Source organism: Acomys minous (genome assembly GCF_964271855.1).
Source record: "Acomys minous genome assembly, chromosome: 3".
NCBI lineage: Eukaryota > Metazoa > Chordata > Mammalia > Rodentia > Muridae > Acomys > Acomys minous.
Genome location: NC_140485.1, coordinates 22,078,372 through 22,093,595, shown reverse-complemented (window position 1 = coordinate 22,093,595; position 15,224 = coordinate 22,078,372). Strand labels below are relative to the sequence as shown.

The 15,224-nt window shown below is 38.1% G+C and overlaps 1 protein-coding gene across 3 annotated transcripts in view; it reads right to left on the bottom strand.

Annotated features, from left to right (window-relative positions):
- The window catches only part of TRPM7 (transient receptor potential cation channel subfamily M member 7), an 89,174-nt gene that overhangs the window by 57,895 nt on the left and 16,055 nt on the right, over positions 1 to 15,224 (bottom strand). For all 3 annotated transcript variants that reach the window (XR_014777859.1, XM_084775255.1, XM_084775256.1), the window contains exons 3-7: positions 10,779 to 10,817; positions 7,590 to 7,788; positions 5,776 to 5,989; positions 3,194 to 3,318; positions 2,048 to 2,219 (exon numbers count right to left, since the gene is read on the bottom strand). Coding sequence is in view for 2 of the 3 variants with exons in the window: in XM_084775255.1 (XP_084631381.1) it covers positions 2,048 to 2,219; positions 3,194 to 3,318; positions 5,776 to 5,989; positions 7,590 to 7,788; positions 10,779 to 10,817 (749 nt within the window). In the remaining variant the exon portion in view is untranslated. The remainder of the gene's footprint in view (positions 1 to 2,047; positions 2,220 to 3,193; positions 3,319 to 5,775; positions 5,990 to 7,589; positions 7,789 to 10,778; positions 10,818 to 15,224) is intronic.

The following is a 15,224-nucleotide window of genomic DNA, read 5'->3' as shown; positions in this document are numbered from 1 at the left end:
AACTCAGTAATTTAATCTTATTTATTTTAAATAAAAATTAAAAATAAAACAGAGTTTCTTGTGAGATGGTTTTACTTTAAGCAATGGATGTTAGTAACAACCAGTCTCGTATAACAGAGTACCAAACACTTAAGTCAGTGAACTCTGTTCTGGGTGATAAAATTAGGAAATTCAACTTATGACTTAGTACAAACTGGAATGTGTATATTTACTAAAAATAAAATTCTGAATATTTAATAATTGAGCTCTTGATAAGATGTTAGAATTGACTTGTGGTTTAGTATACCTAGTTTTTTGCTTTTTCTTATTTTTGAGTCTTACTATGCAACCCAGGCAGGCCTCTAGTCTCAGCCTCCTGAGACCTGGGATTATAAGCGTGACCACCAATGGGGGAGGGGCTTACTTTACATTATTCCACTAAGTTGAGGCACTGGTATAAATATTAATGGAATAAACAGCTACATAAGTGGAACTGATTAGAATGTAAGGCTTCTCCAAGATAAAAGAAAAAAATTAATGAAGAATACCAGTTTTCATTTTTTTACAACAACCTGAAGTGTGGTGAAAAAACACAAAATATTTCTAACTGTAATTCTGTGAAGCATTACTAATTCTCAAGGTGGGCACTATTATTCAGTGAGCAAAGCACTGGACAGTCTGAATCCAATCCCCAAGACCCACAGAGTGAACTCTGAAAACCAACTACCAGATCTATCCTGTGACCTCCAGTTACTCACCCCCAACACACAGGCAGAGAGAGGGGAGAGAACAATAAAAGTAATAATTTTATTTACTTTTTACAGATTTATTTACTTTATGTGTGTAAGTGTCAGCGTGAATGCTAGCCTGTTCACCATATGTGTGCCTGCTGCACTGGAAGGTCAGAAGAGGGCACTGTATCTCCTGGGACTGGAGTTATAGATGGTTGTGGGTTACTATGTGGGTGGTAGGAACTGAACTCTGACCCCTGCAAGAGTATCAAATGGTCTCAACTACTGAATCAGTTCTCCAGCCCCAATATTTTTTTTTATTTTATTTTACCCCCCAACCCCAACCCCAAGTGCTGGGATTAAAGGTGTGAGACACCACCGCCTGGCTCCCAATATACACCCCACTCCCCAAGACAGGGTTTCTCAGTGTAGCCTTGGCAGTCCTAGACTGCCATGCCTTGAACTCAGTAATCCACCTGCCTCTGCCTCCCTAAATGCTGGGATTACAGGTGTGTGCCACTAACCCCAGCTCCAATAATTTCTTTTTCTTTTTTTGTTTTTTTAAGACAGGGTTTCTCTGTGTAGCTTTTGTTGGTCTAGACTCTCTTTGTAGACTAGGCTGGCCTTGAACTCACATTGATCAGCCTGCCTCTGTGCCCGAGTGCTGGTATTAAAGGCATGCGCCACCACCACGGCCGGCTCCAACAATATTTTTTAAATTACTGATTTTCACAAACATTGTGACTCTACGATGTGTGTTCTGTAATTTTGTATTCCTATATCAGAGCTCACCTTTTGATGTTCTAGGGTTACAGAATTCCTTCTAATTGTAATAAAATATAGATGTTGAAGAAGAAAGTTCAGCCACAGTTGGAAAGGAAAAAGTGTTCCAAGAATATCAGCTTTTAAGACCCATTTGCCAACAGCAATATAGACTTTATAAACTTGGGAAAGCTAATTCTTACTTAACGAAGTGGTATTACTCCTTTTACACGCTCTCTTGAATATCAAAGTTATGCATTAGAATTACCACGCATTAAGGCTGTTAATAACATCCCTGAGCTACAGAGGTTTACAATAGCAACGACGTTTCTTTAAAAAACCAACAAAACCTTTTCTTTTTTGAGTTGGCCATGAAACCTAAATATGCAACTTGGCTTGGGGTGTCTTTTCCTAGGTCTTAGCCTTTTGTTTAAGATCAGCTATTTTTCATTGCTTTGTAGGTCTCTTGCAAAAATGTACAAAAATGTACTTCAAAGAACATGCTATTTTCAAATATGATGTGGCTATTAATACAGCTTTGAATATGACAGTAACAAATGTGTGGACTCTCTTACTAGCATGGATTCTTTGCTGGTTAATGGTTTTTTCAAGCTCTCGTCTCAGTCTGACCTCTGCCCCATACTTTCCAACAGTGCCGTCATCCACCAAGATGAAGTGGGAGTGTAGATTATTCAGAACATTCAATTTGCTCAAGGGATTCAATAGTGTTTGGTAAGGAGCAACCACCTAAACAACAGCAAAACAAGAGTCAACGGAAGGGTGCTGAATGTAATATAGTGTAAGATAAATTCTGAAGTCTCTATCCCACAGATAAAAGATAAAATTCTATTTTCATTTAGATATAAAGAAAAAACACAAGCTTTTAAGTATTTGAAGATGAATGACTGAACCACATAATTACAGCTTGCTTCTTTTTTTTTTTTTTTTTGCAAGATTCTGTTTTTTTATCATCACATACAAGAGCAGCAGTAATCAAGTTTATATTCAGTGCTAATAAACTGTAAGTTCAATGAGTAAAGTAAAATACAGAAGACAATAAAAAAGCAGCAAAAGTGAAAATTTTTTTTTCCGAAGTCAAAACACAACCTTTTCAAACTGACATTAGAAATTTAGTTAATACTTGAAAATGGTTGTCATAATTTGCTTTGGGGGGGTTGTTTTGTGTTTTGTTTTGTTTTTTGATACAGGACCTCACTATACAGTCCCTGCTTTCCTGGAACTTGCTATGCAGATCAAGCTGGCCTTGAACTCACAGAGGATGGCCTGCCTCTGCCTCCAAGTGCCGCATGCTGGGGTTAAAGGTCTGTGCCACCATGCCTGGCCAATTTTACTCTAAGAGGCTCTTGATGAATATCTATAAAACTACCCACATCTTCAACCCATTCAAATAAAGCACTAGCACTGATTCCTACTCTTAGTGACAAGATTAATCCTTAACGTTATAATCAGCAATCAGATCCCTGAATTCAAGGCCAGCCTGGTCTACAGAGCAAGTTCCAGAACAGCCAGGGCTACACAGAGAAACTCTGCCTCAAAAAACCAAAAACCAAAACCGAAACCAATTACAAATACTAATATGATAAGAAAAACATATTAAAATAACATTCTATATGAAAGTATGATATGACCTATCACGTTGGCTAGCATTATTCCTTTTCATATACAAACTCAAATTTCAGACATAGAAAAATCATTCTTACATCTCTCCCAACAAGATCATTTCTGTTTTCTATCACTCCCCATGGAGCTATTCCAATAGTGCAAATCTTTCGAGATGATCGGGAAGCATGTTCTTTGAGGGCATCACCAACATGTTTTGCCACACCTGTTCATACAAAATTTTATTCACCATTAGAAAAACCCTATACTTACTTTCTAACATTATAATTTATGTTTCTTTAAATAAAAGATTCTAAGGCTGTAAGTTCCAAAGCCACCCTTACAAAAACCGTAAGATAACCAAACAGACTAACAAACCAAACCCCCACAATATCACATCCATTGCAACTGTCCAAAAGCCATGTAAAGTGAATCCTATCTTACTGGTAGGCCTAGTCCTAACAAACTGGTGTATAATTTAGTTTGCTTCTCATAACAGATTAGACGTGCTCTTTCACACAGTACATAGAAAATGACATCTTCACTGATTTTTTTCCCACTGCCTTGCTTGGAGTACATTTTCAAAACACATTCAAGCAATCACTGCTTTTACCAACGTTAACACCTTAAAATCTTCCCTTCTTATTCAAGAGTAAAAGCTACAATGTTCGTAATGGCCCATAAGACCTCAAAAGGTGTCCCCATGTCAGCTGAGACGCACCACCCTTCCATACCACCCCATCCCCCAACAACTTCTGACCAACACTTCTTGCCTACTTCCCCTTAGATTGTATAGGAAACGTAATCTTCTTGCAATATACTAATGATTTTCTATTTTCTACATGTTCTGTCCCAAGTTTTTCTTTTCCTTTTCTTTTTAAATATTTATTTATTACTATGTATACAGTGCTCTGTCTGCACGTACACCTGTAATCTAGAAGAGGGCACCAGATCTCATTATAGATGGTTGTGAGCCACCATTTGGTTGCTGGGAATTGAATTCAGAACCTCTGCAAGAGCAGTCAAGTGCTCTTTAGCCACTGAGCCATCTCTCCAGCCCTCTAAGTTTTTCTTATTCCTTTGTTTCCTTCCATCTTTCTTGAAATGTCATCATTTCAACAAAAATCTACCTACTCTTAATTGTCAATTTGACTGAATTGAGAAGTGAAGAGACTAGTAAAGCTCAGATCTGAGTGTCTGATGTTTCCACACACATCTGATCACCAGGCTCTGATCTTATGAATAGATTCATAGTACAATAACAATATTTGGAGGTCAGGAAAGGTAGGAGGCAGGGCCAAGGCAAGGAAGTAGGTCCTTAGGGCCATGTACTTGCTCCTTTTTATATTTCCTCCTCTGTGCTTCCTGGTCACTATGAAATGAACTACTCTACCCTGCCATGCCAGACTGATATTTCTAAAACCATGAACCAAAATAAACAGTACCTCTCTTTTAAGGTAGTTCTCAGATACTGATAAAACCAACAAGACAGATATCAGAGTGGCCTCTCTATCCAGTATAATCTTTCTTCTTTAGCCCATGTATCTGCATAACACTGATTATGTAAGGCACTATACATATCTAAATTATCTGCTTACTGTTTACAAAGCCTGGACTATAATACTGAAAGTATCAATTTTGTGGAACATAACATATCCGGCAGCTCAAAGAATGCCTTACAATGAGATGATTAAGGTGATTTAAATAATAATTATGTTTAACATTAATCATTAAAATTAACTCATCCTCCATAAATTCAGTTTAAACATTATACAAAAGACCTTAAATGAAGGAGGAATAAATAGATTTTTTTAAAATTGATATTTACATTTTCATTGTATTTGTTTTCTGAGACAGAGTTTCACTATGTGGCCCTGGCTATTCTGGAACTTGGTCTGTAGAGCAGGCTGGCCGCTGCCTCCCTAGTGCTGGGATTAAAGGAGTGTACCACCACTGCCAGACTAAAAAAAAAATAATTGTTAAAGGCCTTTTTATTAAAAAAAATTTATTTCTATGTGTATACATGTCTGCATGAATGTAAGTGAGCCACTAATTCCTGAGAAGGCCAGAAGAAGGTATCAGATTCCCTGGAACTCAGCTTACAAACAGTTGTGAGAGGGCATATGAATGATGGAATCAAAACTCATGTCCTCTCCAGGAACAGCCAGTGCTCTTACCTGCCGAGTCATCTCTCCAGCCCGCAAAGGACACACTTTTATTACTAGAAGGGAGCAGACTGCCATTTTTCTACCAGTCTATTAGTAGTCAGAGTGCAAACACTTTACAAAAGAGTCAGCAAATGTTTTTGCAAAGGGTGAGCACTAAACTTGTAGAGTACATACTTACTAGTCTTTGCTACAATTCCCCACCTTTGCTACTGTAGTACAAAAACAGGTTAGACAAATGAGTGTGGCTATGTTCAAATAAATTCATAAGAATAAGGGTTATCAAAGCTGGATTTGGCACACAGGTTAAACATTTTAGAGAGAGAGAAAGAGAGAGAGAGAGAGAGAGAGAGAGAGAGAGAGAGAATATGACAACCAAGCAGATTATTTTTACCAATGAAATTACCAATGGTTATAGACTAACTGAAGAATCAAATATACTAATTTATTATTTCAAATGCCTAGCTGATATTAAAGATTAACCAACATATTAAATAAAATTGATAGTTTCACATTACCTGTGTTTACTCCTCCAGTTAAAATCCAAGCTCCAGTTGTAACTGCAGCTTTAATAAGACCCTTTCCAAGCAATTGCTTGATCCTTGGATGAAGCTCAAATTTCTGCATGCCTCCGTGAACAGAAATAACAAGCTTGGGTAACTCCATTTGCCATTCTTTAAGCAGAAGTTGCAGAATGATTTCAGGTTTGGTATCATATGATAGTCTCACATACTAGAAGAAACAAAAGGCCAAAATAACTATGTTCACAGATTTAATAACGCAACATTATTTGATATTCAAAATTTTTTACTTAAATTAGATCATAGAAAAGGTTTTCATGGGCCAATTTCAAGATATTTACACTCCTAGAAACATAAAATAGCAAATTACTTTTTCCAGACAGGGTTTCTCTGTGTAACAGCTCTAGCTGTCCTGGAATTTGCTCTGTAGACCAGGCTGGCCTAGAACTCAGAGATCCACCTGCCTCTGCCTCCCAAGTGCTGGGATTAAAGATGTGAGCCACTACCTCCCGGCTAGGAAATCACTTTTAAAGTTGGAAAAATTCTTGTGATATCTATAAGACTAGCACTATAACCCAAATTAAGACAGATGTCAATTTATCTAATTATACTCAATTACTGATTAACTTATCCTTATCATTTATTGCCCTGTTTAACATAGAAGTAGAAGCATTAAGACAAATAACATGTGTTTCAGGAATCAGTCAGGTACAAAAGCAGTAAGAACTTATGGGATTAAAAACAAGAAACTAAGAAAACTTGGAGATGAGCGTTAACTATTTTCCTTAAGACAGGGAAGAGGAAAAACAATGCCAAGATTATACAATGTCAATGTAAATGGTTAACATGGTGGCGCACGCCTTTAATCCCAGCACTCGGGAGGCAGAGGCGGGTGGATCGCTATGAGTTCGAGGCCAGCCTGGTCTACAAAGTGAGTCCAGGACAGTCAAGGCTACAGAGAGACCCTGTCTCAAAAAACCAAAAAAAAACCAAAAAAACAAAAAAAACAAAACAAAACAAAAAACAATTACATTACAAAAGTTAAAAATACATAGAATTTAAATTATTGCCAATAAATGCACTTAAGTCACAAGAGAAATAATGAAGTGACAGATATTCTAAAAGTTCTTACATTGTAGAGTGGTAAAATAGAAGTGAGTAACTTTTAACAGAGAGCAGTAAGTTAAAACTGTGTTTATTACAAGAGCATATTAAAGAACAGAATAATATATGAATATAAGGAAGCCAATAAAAATAAAATAATAAATAAGCCAAAATAATATAAGACAAGAGAATAAAGAAAAAAGGGAGACAAACAGATGGCTAATACTATGATAGTTAAACTTAAATTCAAACACAAAGATTTAATTTTAAAAGACAATCTATATATGTTACTAAAAAGACTCTTTTTGGGTTTGATTTTCTTTAGCAGACAGGGTTTTCTGTACTGCATAGCCTGATCCCAAAAGTGGGCTCAAATGATCCTTGTACTTTGGCTTCTTAAGAAACCGGTGTGACGGGTCTATACATGTCACCATGCCTATAAAATGATGTTTGCTACCTTAACAAAAGGTTAAAAGGGAAAGGAAAAAAAGGAAATTTAGCTCTCCATTCAGAAAACAGATTCTGTCAATAAAAATGAAAATAAGACTTTATATAATGATGAATGATTTGATCCACAAAAATATAATAATTCTGTATTTCTGTCAAGTCATATAAAGAGCTTCAATATATGCACTGCACCTTATTTTTTATTTTGGCACTACACATATTGTAAGATAAATGAAATTAAAAATAAATAAGTGGCATACCTTAGCTCTGTAGGAATGAGAACCCCCTTGAAAATTGATGACTCCATAAGCATCTGTTGGGCTCTGTTCCGTGTGCTTTTCCACAGACCATTCTTCTATTGCCTGATTAAAATGTTCACCCAATTTCACATCTGAGTATTTCGTGGCAAGACTTGCAGTAAAGCAAGCATGTTGCTTGACCAAACGACCACAGAAACACCTAAAGGGAAAAAGCAAGAGTTTATAAAGAAACTTATAAAAATTAAGAGTGAAAAGAAAGTGGATAGGCAGGGCAATAGAACACACCTATGATAAGAAAGTAACAGAGGGAAGACTGGCAAGAGAAGGGCTTTAGTAGGGGTGGGGAATAAGGATATGAAAGGAGGATGAACCCCAAACTCCACATGTCTGTAATGCTGTAAGGAAACCTGCTAATTTGTAAGCTACTTAGAAAGTAAAATTTGGGCGGGGGGGGGGGGGTACTGAAAGAGACTGGGAGGAGAGGAGAAGGGAAGCTGTGATCAGGATGTAAAGTAAATAACTTATTTAATAAAAAATAATTAAAAATAGAAAATGCCTAAGAATTCTAAAAAACACTAACTTATTGAAAAATGAATTAAATTGAATGAACATAAAAGGTTTGACTTTTTGATTCTAGCATATTATAGGTGTCTATTTCTACCACAGAACAGAAACAGAATAAGTACATTGGTATATGATAATTAAAAATTTAGTGTAGTCCATCTATAAAATGTGGTACAGCTATATCAAAAGGGAAAAAAATTAACTATAGAATGAGATGAACTTGGAGTAGACACAATATGCATAGATAAAAACTCAAAATCATGTTGCAAGTGACATAAGTCAAACACCACAATAAATGTATTTCCATGATTCCAGGCATACATTATTCAAGAAAATGCAAACTAACCTATCTAGTCACCAGAGAGTGATAAATGGTTGCCTGTGGCCAGGAACAGAAAGAGTGATGATGTGCTACCTAAAATACCTACTGAACCATTACTACAATAAACAAAAAACTAATAGAACTGGGCAGTTTGACTAACAACAGAACATGAAAACCACAGCAGAGTTTAAGAATGACAAACAGAGCCATGCGGTGGTGGCGCACGCCTTTAATCCCAGCACTTGGGAGGCAGAGGCAGGTGGATCTCTGTGGGTTCGAGGCCAGCCTGGTCTACAAAGTGAGTCCAGGACAGCCAAGGCTATACAGACAAACTCTGTCTCAAACAAACAAACAAACAAAACAAAAAGCAAAAAAACAAAGCCCTTCCTATCACGAAGCGGCACGTGGTGGCCTACAGGTGCTTGCGAGAACAAAGACAGACGACCATAAGCTTGAGGCTTCCTAGGTGTACATAATAAACCTATCTTAAACAAAACAAAACAAACAGCAACAAAGTTGAAAACATGTTTGTCCTAGGCATGCAATGAATTTAAAAGTATTATTAAAGGAAAAATATGTCAGTAAATAAAACTAGAAATGACAGATGATATAAAACAAGAATTAGAAATAAGATACAAGTATTAAGAAAATGCCCAGATAGTTGAGGGAAGTATGAACACAAGAAAGGAGAACTGGAAGACATCTTAAAAGCTAGAATACCAAATAGCAACACATATAATTCAAGCCTCAAAAAGGAAGAAATAGGAATAAAAATTTGGAAAACACATTCAAGGAAAAAACATTTCCAAATTTGAATTTTTTTAATGTACATATCTTAGCAGTTCAACAAAACAAATAAACAAACCAGGCATAAACAAAATCATATTAGAGCCAGGACTTACAATGCATATCTTTAATCCCAGCACTTAAGAGGCAGAGGTGGTGGTGCACACCTTTAATCCCAGCACTCAGGGAGGCAAAGGCAGGCGGACCTTTGAGACCAGCCTAGTCTACAAAGAGGGTTCCAAGACAGCCAGGGCTCTATTACACGGAGAAATCCTGTCTCAAAACACGCCCCCACTCCAAAAAAAGAGTCAGAGGCAGGCAGAGCTCTGTAAGTTCCACCCAAGACAGTCAGAGCTATACAGAAAGACTTTGTCTCTTAAAGAAAATAAAAAGCAGCTGGGCGGTGGCGGTGCACACCTTTAATCCCCTCAGGAGGCAGAGGCAGGTGGATTGCTGTGAGTTCGAGGCCAGCCTGGTCTACAAAGTGAGTCCAGGACAGCTAAGGCTACACAGAGAAATTCTGTCTCAAAAAACAAAAAAACAAAAGCAAAACAAACAAAAAGGCACAGCACAAGGGTATTAATTTTAAATTAGATAATATGGCAAGGGGTGGTGGCATACAACTGTAACCCCAATACTTGGGAATGGAGGCAAAAGGAGCAGAGAAACTCAAGACCAGCCTCATTCCAGGAGTTTGAGGCCAGTGTGGACTATATGAGATTCTGTCTCCAAAAACAAACATGAAAAGAATAATGGCTGTAAAATGAGAGAGAAGAAGAAAATCTTGTATGTTCATTTTATTTTATGTGTATGAGTGCCTATTTATCTAAGTGTACGTGTATCACATGTAGGCAAATGCCAATGAGGTTAGAAACAGACATCAGTTCCTCTGCAAGTAGAGCCACAGACAGCTGTGAGCTACTATATGGAGGCTGAGAATCAAACTCGTGTCCTCTGGAAAAGCAGCCAGTGTTCTTAATCCATGAGGCATTTCTCCAGCTTGCTACGTACCTCTTTTAATGGAAAATCAGATGTAAGACATACTTTATTAAGTTTAAATGATCTGGTCCCTACTCATTTCTCTCCAATTGCTTTTTCTTTCATTCTTTTTCTTTTTTGAGACAAGGAATTATTACTGTATAGCCCTAGCTGGTTGGAGCTTACTATATGTGAACAGGCTAGCATTGAGCTCAGAGATCTGCCTGCCTCTGTCCCTTGAACGCTGGTAACCCAGCCTACCAACCACTGCAGAACACAGGGTCAGTGACTGCCAGACCTCAGAGCCTGTCGTGGGTGTCAGGATGTCTTGTCCCAACCCTCTCTGCTCAATTAACTCATACTCTCAGAACCCCATCCTGGTAACTTTCAGTTTGAAACAGAATTGTCAAAGGTTTGAGTAAAATGTTCTTCAAATATAAAAACAACATGTGAAATTTATCCCTCTGTGCTATACCTAGTTTTTCTAATGTATCAGTTAAGTTTGTTTTTAGAATTTCTGCAATGCATAATAAACTCACCTGACAAGTTGCTGACAAATCTGACATCCTGGAAGGCATCTATAAAATGCAGAAAGGTGAATTATTACTCCAAGAAAAAACATTTAAAGAAAGTATTAAATCCATAAATATACATATATGTGTGTGTATATTATAGTTTCCCTTTGATCCATACTTTTTATGAATTATATATATATGTGTGTATAACTTTAGTAGATACTACAGATCATGTACACCTTGGTTTATACATTCAACTAACTCCTTAAATTTGCATAGATTTACATTTAAAATATTAATTCTGAAAAAAAAATCCAAGAAACCTCAACAGAATAAAATGATAAATTTAACTACACAAAACCACATTTACGTGTAGTAAAAATATGCAACTACTAAGTCAGTGCTCCTAACCAGGGAGCTATCTCTCCAGTCCTCCACCCTGTTTTTTGATACAGGGTCTCTTTCTTTTTCTTTTTTTTAATCATAGACTTTAGTGGAAAGAAAACTGGTTATAAATAAAAATGTGAAATAATTATTAATCTATTATTTTATTAATCATTTGATGAATACATGTATTTTATCAAACATACATTTCATTTCAAACCATTTTAGATAGAAAAAAACTCACAGGACGTAAATAGAGAACCAAACTAATGAATACATATAAACAATATTTATGCCCTGCCTTCTGTTTTCTTTCTTTTTTTAAATTTTAATATTTTATTAATTTATTCATATTACATCTCAATTGTTAACCCATCCCTTGTATCCTCCCATTCCTCCCTCCCTCCCACTTTCCCGCTACTCTCCTCCTCCCCTATGTATGTCTATGACCTAGAGGGACCTCCTCCCCTGTATATGCTCATAGGGTATCAAGTCTCTTGGTAGCTTGCTATCCTTCCTCTGGGTGCCACCAGGCCTCCCCATCAAGGGGAGGTGGTCAAATATGGGGCACCAGAGCTCATGTGAAAGTCAGTCCCCACTCTCCACTCAATGGTGGAGAATGTCCTGTCCATTGGCTAGATCTGGGTAAGGGTTTGAAGTTTACTTCCTGTATTGTCCTTGGCTGGTGTCATAGTTTGAGCAGGACCCCTGGGCCCAGATCTGCCCGTCATAATGTTCTTGTAGGTTTCTAGGCCCCTCTGGATCCTTCTATTTCCCCATTCTCCCATGCTTCTCTCATCTAAAGTCCCAATAGGCTGTCCTCCCCTCTGACCCACTTTCCTGGTAAGTGAAGACTTTCATGGGACATGCCCCTTAGGCTAGTGTCAAGATATAAGTGAGTATATACCATTTGACTCTTTCTGCTTCTGGGTGAACTCACTCATTGTGATCATTTCTAGTTCAATCCATTTGTCCACAAATTTCCGGAATTCCTTGTTTTTAATAGCTGAGTAGTATTCCATAGTGTAAATGTACCACAGTTTCTTTATCCATTCTTCTACTGTTCTGGCTATTAGGGATAAGGCTGCTATGAACATGGTTGAACATATGTCCCTGTTGTGTGGTGGAGTATTTCCTGCGTATACTCCAAGGAGTGGAATAGCTGGGTCTTGAGGAAGCCCTATTCCCATTTTTCTGAGAAAGATTTCCAAAGTGGTTGTACCAGTTTGCATTCCCACCAGCAATGAAGGAGTGTTCCTCTTTCTCCACATCCTCGCCAGCATGTGGTATCACTTGAATTTTTTATTTTAGCCATTCCATACAGGGTCTCTTTCACTGAACCTGGAGGTTGATGTTTCAGCTAGACTGGTCAGCATGGCCTCTGGGTCTATTTGTTTCTGCCTACCACAGTGCTGGGATTCCTGGCACGTGATACCACACTCAGTTGTTAGATGAGTGCTGGAGAGATGAACTGGGCGTGGCTACACTTTATCCAGGTCTCTCTAGAAGGTATGTCACGGAATGGACAGTATCAGAATATTTTGTAAGAGGAAGTTATGGCCAAAGAATGGCAGTGGAAAAAAGACTTTCATATAAATTATTTGATAACAGCTTGAAGTTTCTTTAATATCTGGTGAGTATTTGTATTATTTCTACTGCAGAGTAAAAATTTAAAACTCACACAACAAACAACCTCCCTACCAATAATACAATATTGTTTTTGCTTTTGTAGACAGGAACTCACTGTGCAGCCTTGGTTGGCCTGGAAACTGACTATCCTGACCAAGATAGCCTTGAACTCAGAAATGCATGTCTTTGCTTCCCATCTGCTAGGATTGAAGGACTGCACCACCAAACCCCACCAACCTATCGGTTTTTGTTGGTAGTAGTGGTGGTGTTTTTGGAGGAGAGTCTTGGTAAATTTTTGTTTATTTTTTTTTTTTAACAGAGTTTCTCTGTATGGCCTTGACTGTGCTGAAACTCACTTTGTATACCAGTCTAGCCTGGTACTCAGAGATCCACCTGCCTCTGTCTCCAGAGTGCTGTGATTAAAGATGTGCACCACCACCCCTGGCTCCAAGATTCTTTTGGGCTCTTTGTTTGTTTGGTTTGGTTTCTCTGTGTAGCCTTAGCTATCCTTGCAAACCAGGCAGGCCTCAAACTCACAAAGATACATCTGCCTCTGCCTCAAGGAGTGCTGGAATTACAGGCGTGCACCACAGTGCTCAGCTCTTGGGTTTTTTTTTTTTTAATAGTGTATTTATTTTTATTTTATGTACATTGATGTTTTTCCTGTACATATGTCTCTCTGAGGGTGTCACATCTTGAAGTTACAATGTAAGCTGCCATGTGGATGTTGGTGGTTGAATCTGGGTTTTCAAGAAGAGCAGTCGGCGCTCTCTTAACTGCTTATCCATCTTTCCAGTCCCCACCCATTGTTTTTTTTTTTCTCTGTTGTTGTTGTTTGTTTTGGAGACAGGGTCTCTCTGTGTAGCCTTGGCTGTCCTGGACTCACTTTGTAGACCAGGCTGGCCTCGAGCTCACAGTGATCCGCCTGCCTCTGCCTCCCGAGTGTCTCCCATTGTTTTTAATAAACCAAAAATCACACTTTTCTGGAAGAAAAATGGTGTCTTAGAACTAACATGGTGAATTAGGACCCAAAATACAATCTCCACTGTTAGGAACTACTCATTGTGTTATCTGTGACAAAACAACAGAATGGCCAGGTGTGATAGCACACACCTTTAATTCCAGCACTAGGGATGCAGAGGCAGGTGGCTCTCTGTGAGACATACACACACAACCACACAAAACAAAAAATCAGACTCTTTTTTTTTCAGACCCTATCTTTAGTAAGCTATATTGGGGGGGGGGGTCATAGAATCTAATTTCAAGGGACATGAAGGCTATCTAATGACTGAAGGAGTTAAAAACCTTTGCAGGGTCTAGGAAGTTTTGCCTCAGTCAGTAAACTGCTTGCCACACAAGCATCCACAGTTTAAAAAAGAGAAAGAGAGGGACCAGACACAATAGTGTCTTCAGTCCTTGAGGGCAAACAGGAAAGGATCCCTAGAGCTTGCAGATCAGCCTGCCTGACATTGGTGAGTTGTTTCAAAAGGTAAGATAGATGGCTACTCCATGAATGTACACATTCTACATAAACACACACACCCATATACACAGGTACTCACACACATACAAACACATACACACAAAATTAGGAAAAATACTTTTCAGAGTTAACTAAAATCTGGAGAACATGTTCCCAAGAGTAATCAACTAAATTCAAGTTTATAACATACACTATTATGGCCAACTAAAAATCAAGAAGCAGATAAGGTGGTGTGAACTGACAGTTTCAGCAGTCCTGGCAACCAGTGGACTGAAAGTTCAAGAGTTAAAAAATTAGCCTGAGCATCACAGCAAGGTTCAGGGCTAAAACTAAAGGAAAATGAGCTGGACAGACAGCTCAGCAGATAAGAGCGCTTGCTGCTCCTAGAGGACCCTGTTCTCCTCCCAGCAAACCCAGAGGCTCACAACCACCCATAACTCCAGTTCCAGGGGATCACAGACATCGTGCATGCAAATGATACACATAAATGCATGCAGGCAAAAGTACCCATATATATCAGGCACATAAAAAATAACCCTTTAAGGGGGGGGGGGAGCAGGTGGTAGTGCAATCATTTAATCTCAGTACTTAGGAGGCAGAGGAAGATGAATCTCTGAGTTCAAGGCCAGCCTGCTCTACAGATCTAGTTCCAGAATGGCTAGGGATATACAGAGGAAACCCTGTAGTGAAAAAACAGAGAAAAAGAACAGTATACCTTAAAAAATACATACTATTCTTCATTTACCACTATTTCTCCAACATAACAGAATGCACTATCCTAGACAATATTCAACTTAGCATGTGTTTATATTTGCTACCAGTCATAATTAATCCCCTTACAAGTCATTTGGCATCACATAAACTAATAACGGGGTCCTACTATATTATTGATAAAAATCTTTTGTATGTATATTGTGCTGTGGATCAACCCCAGAGCCGCATGTACAACAGTGGTACTGATTTTTTTTTTTAAG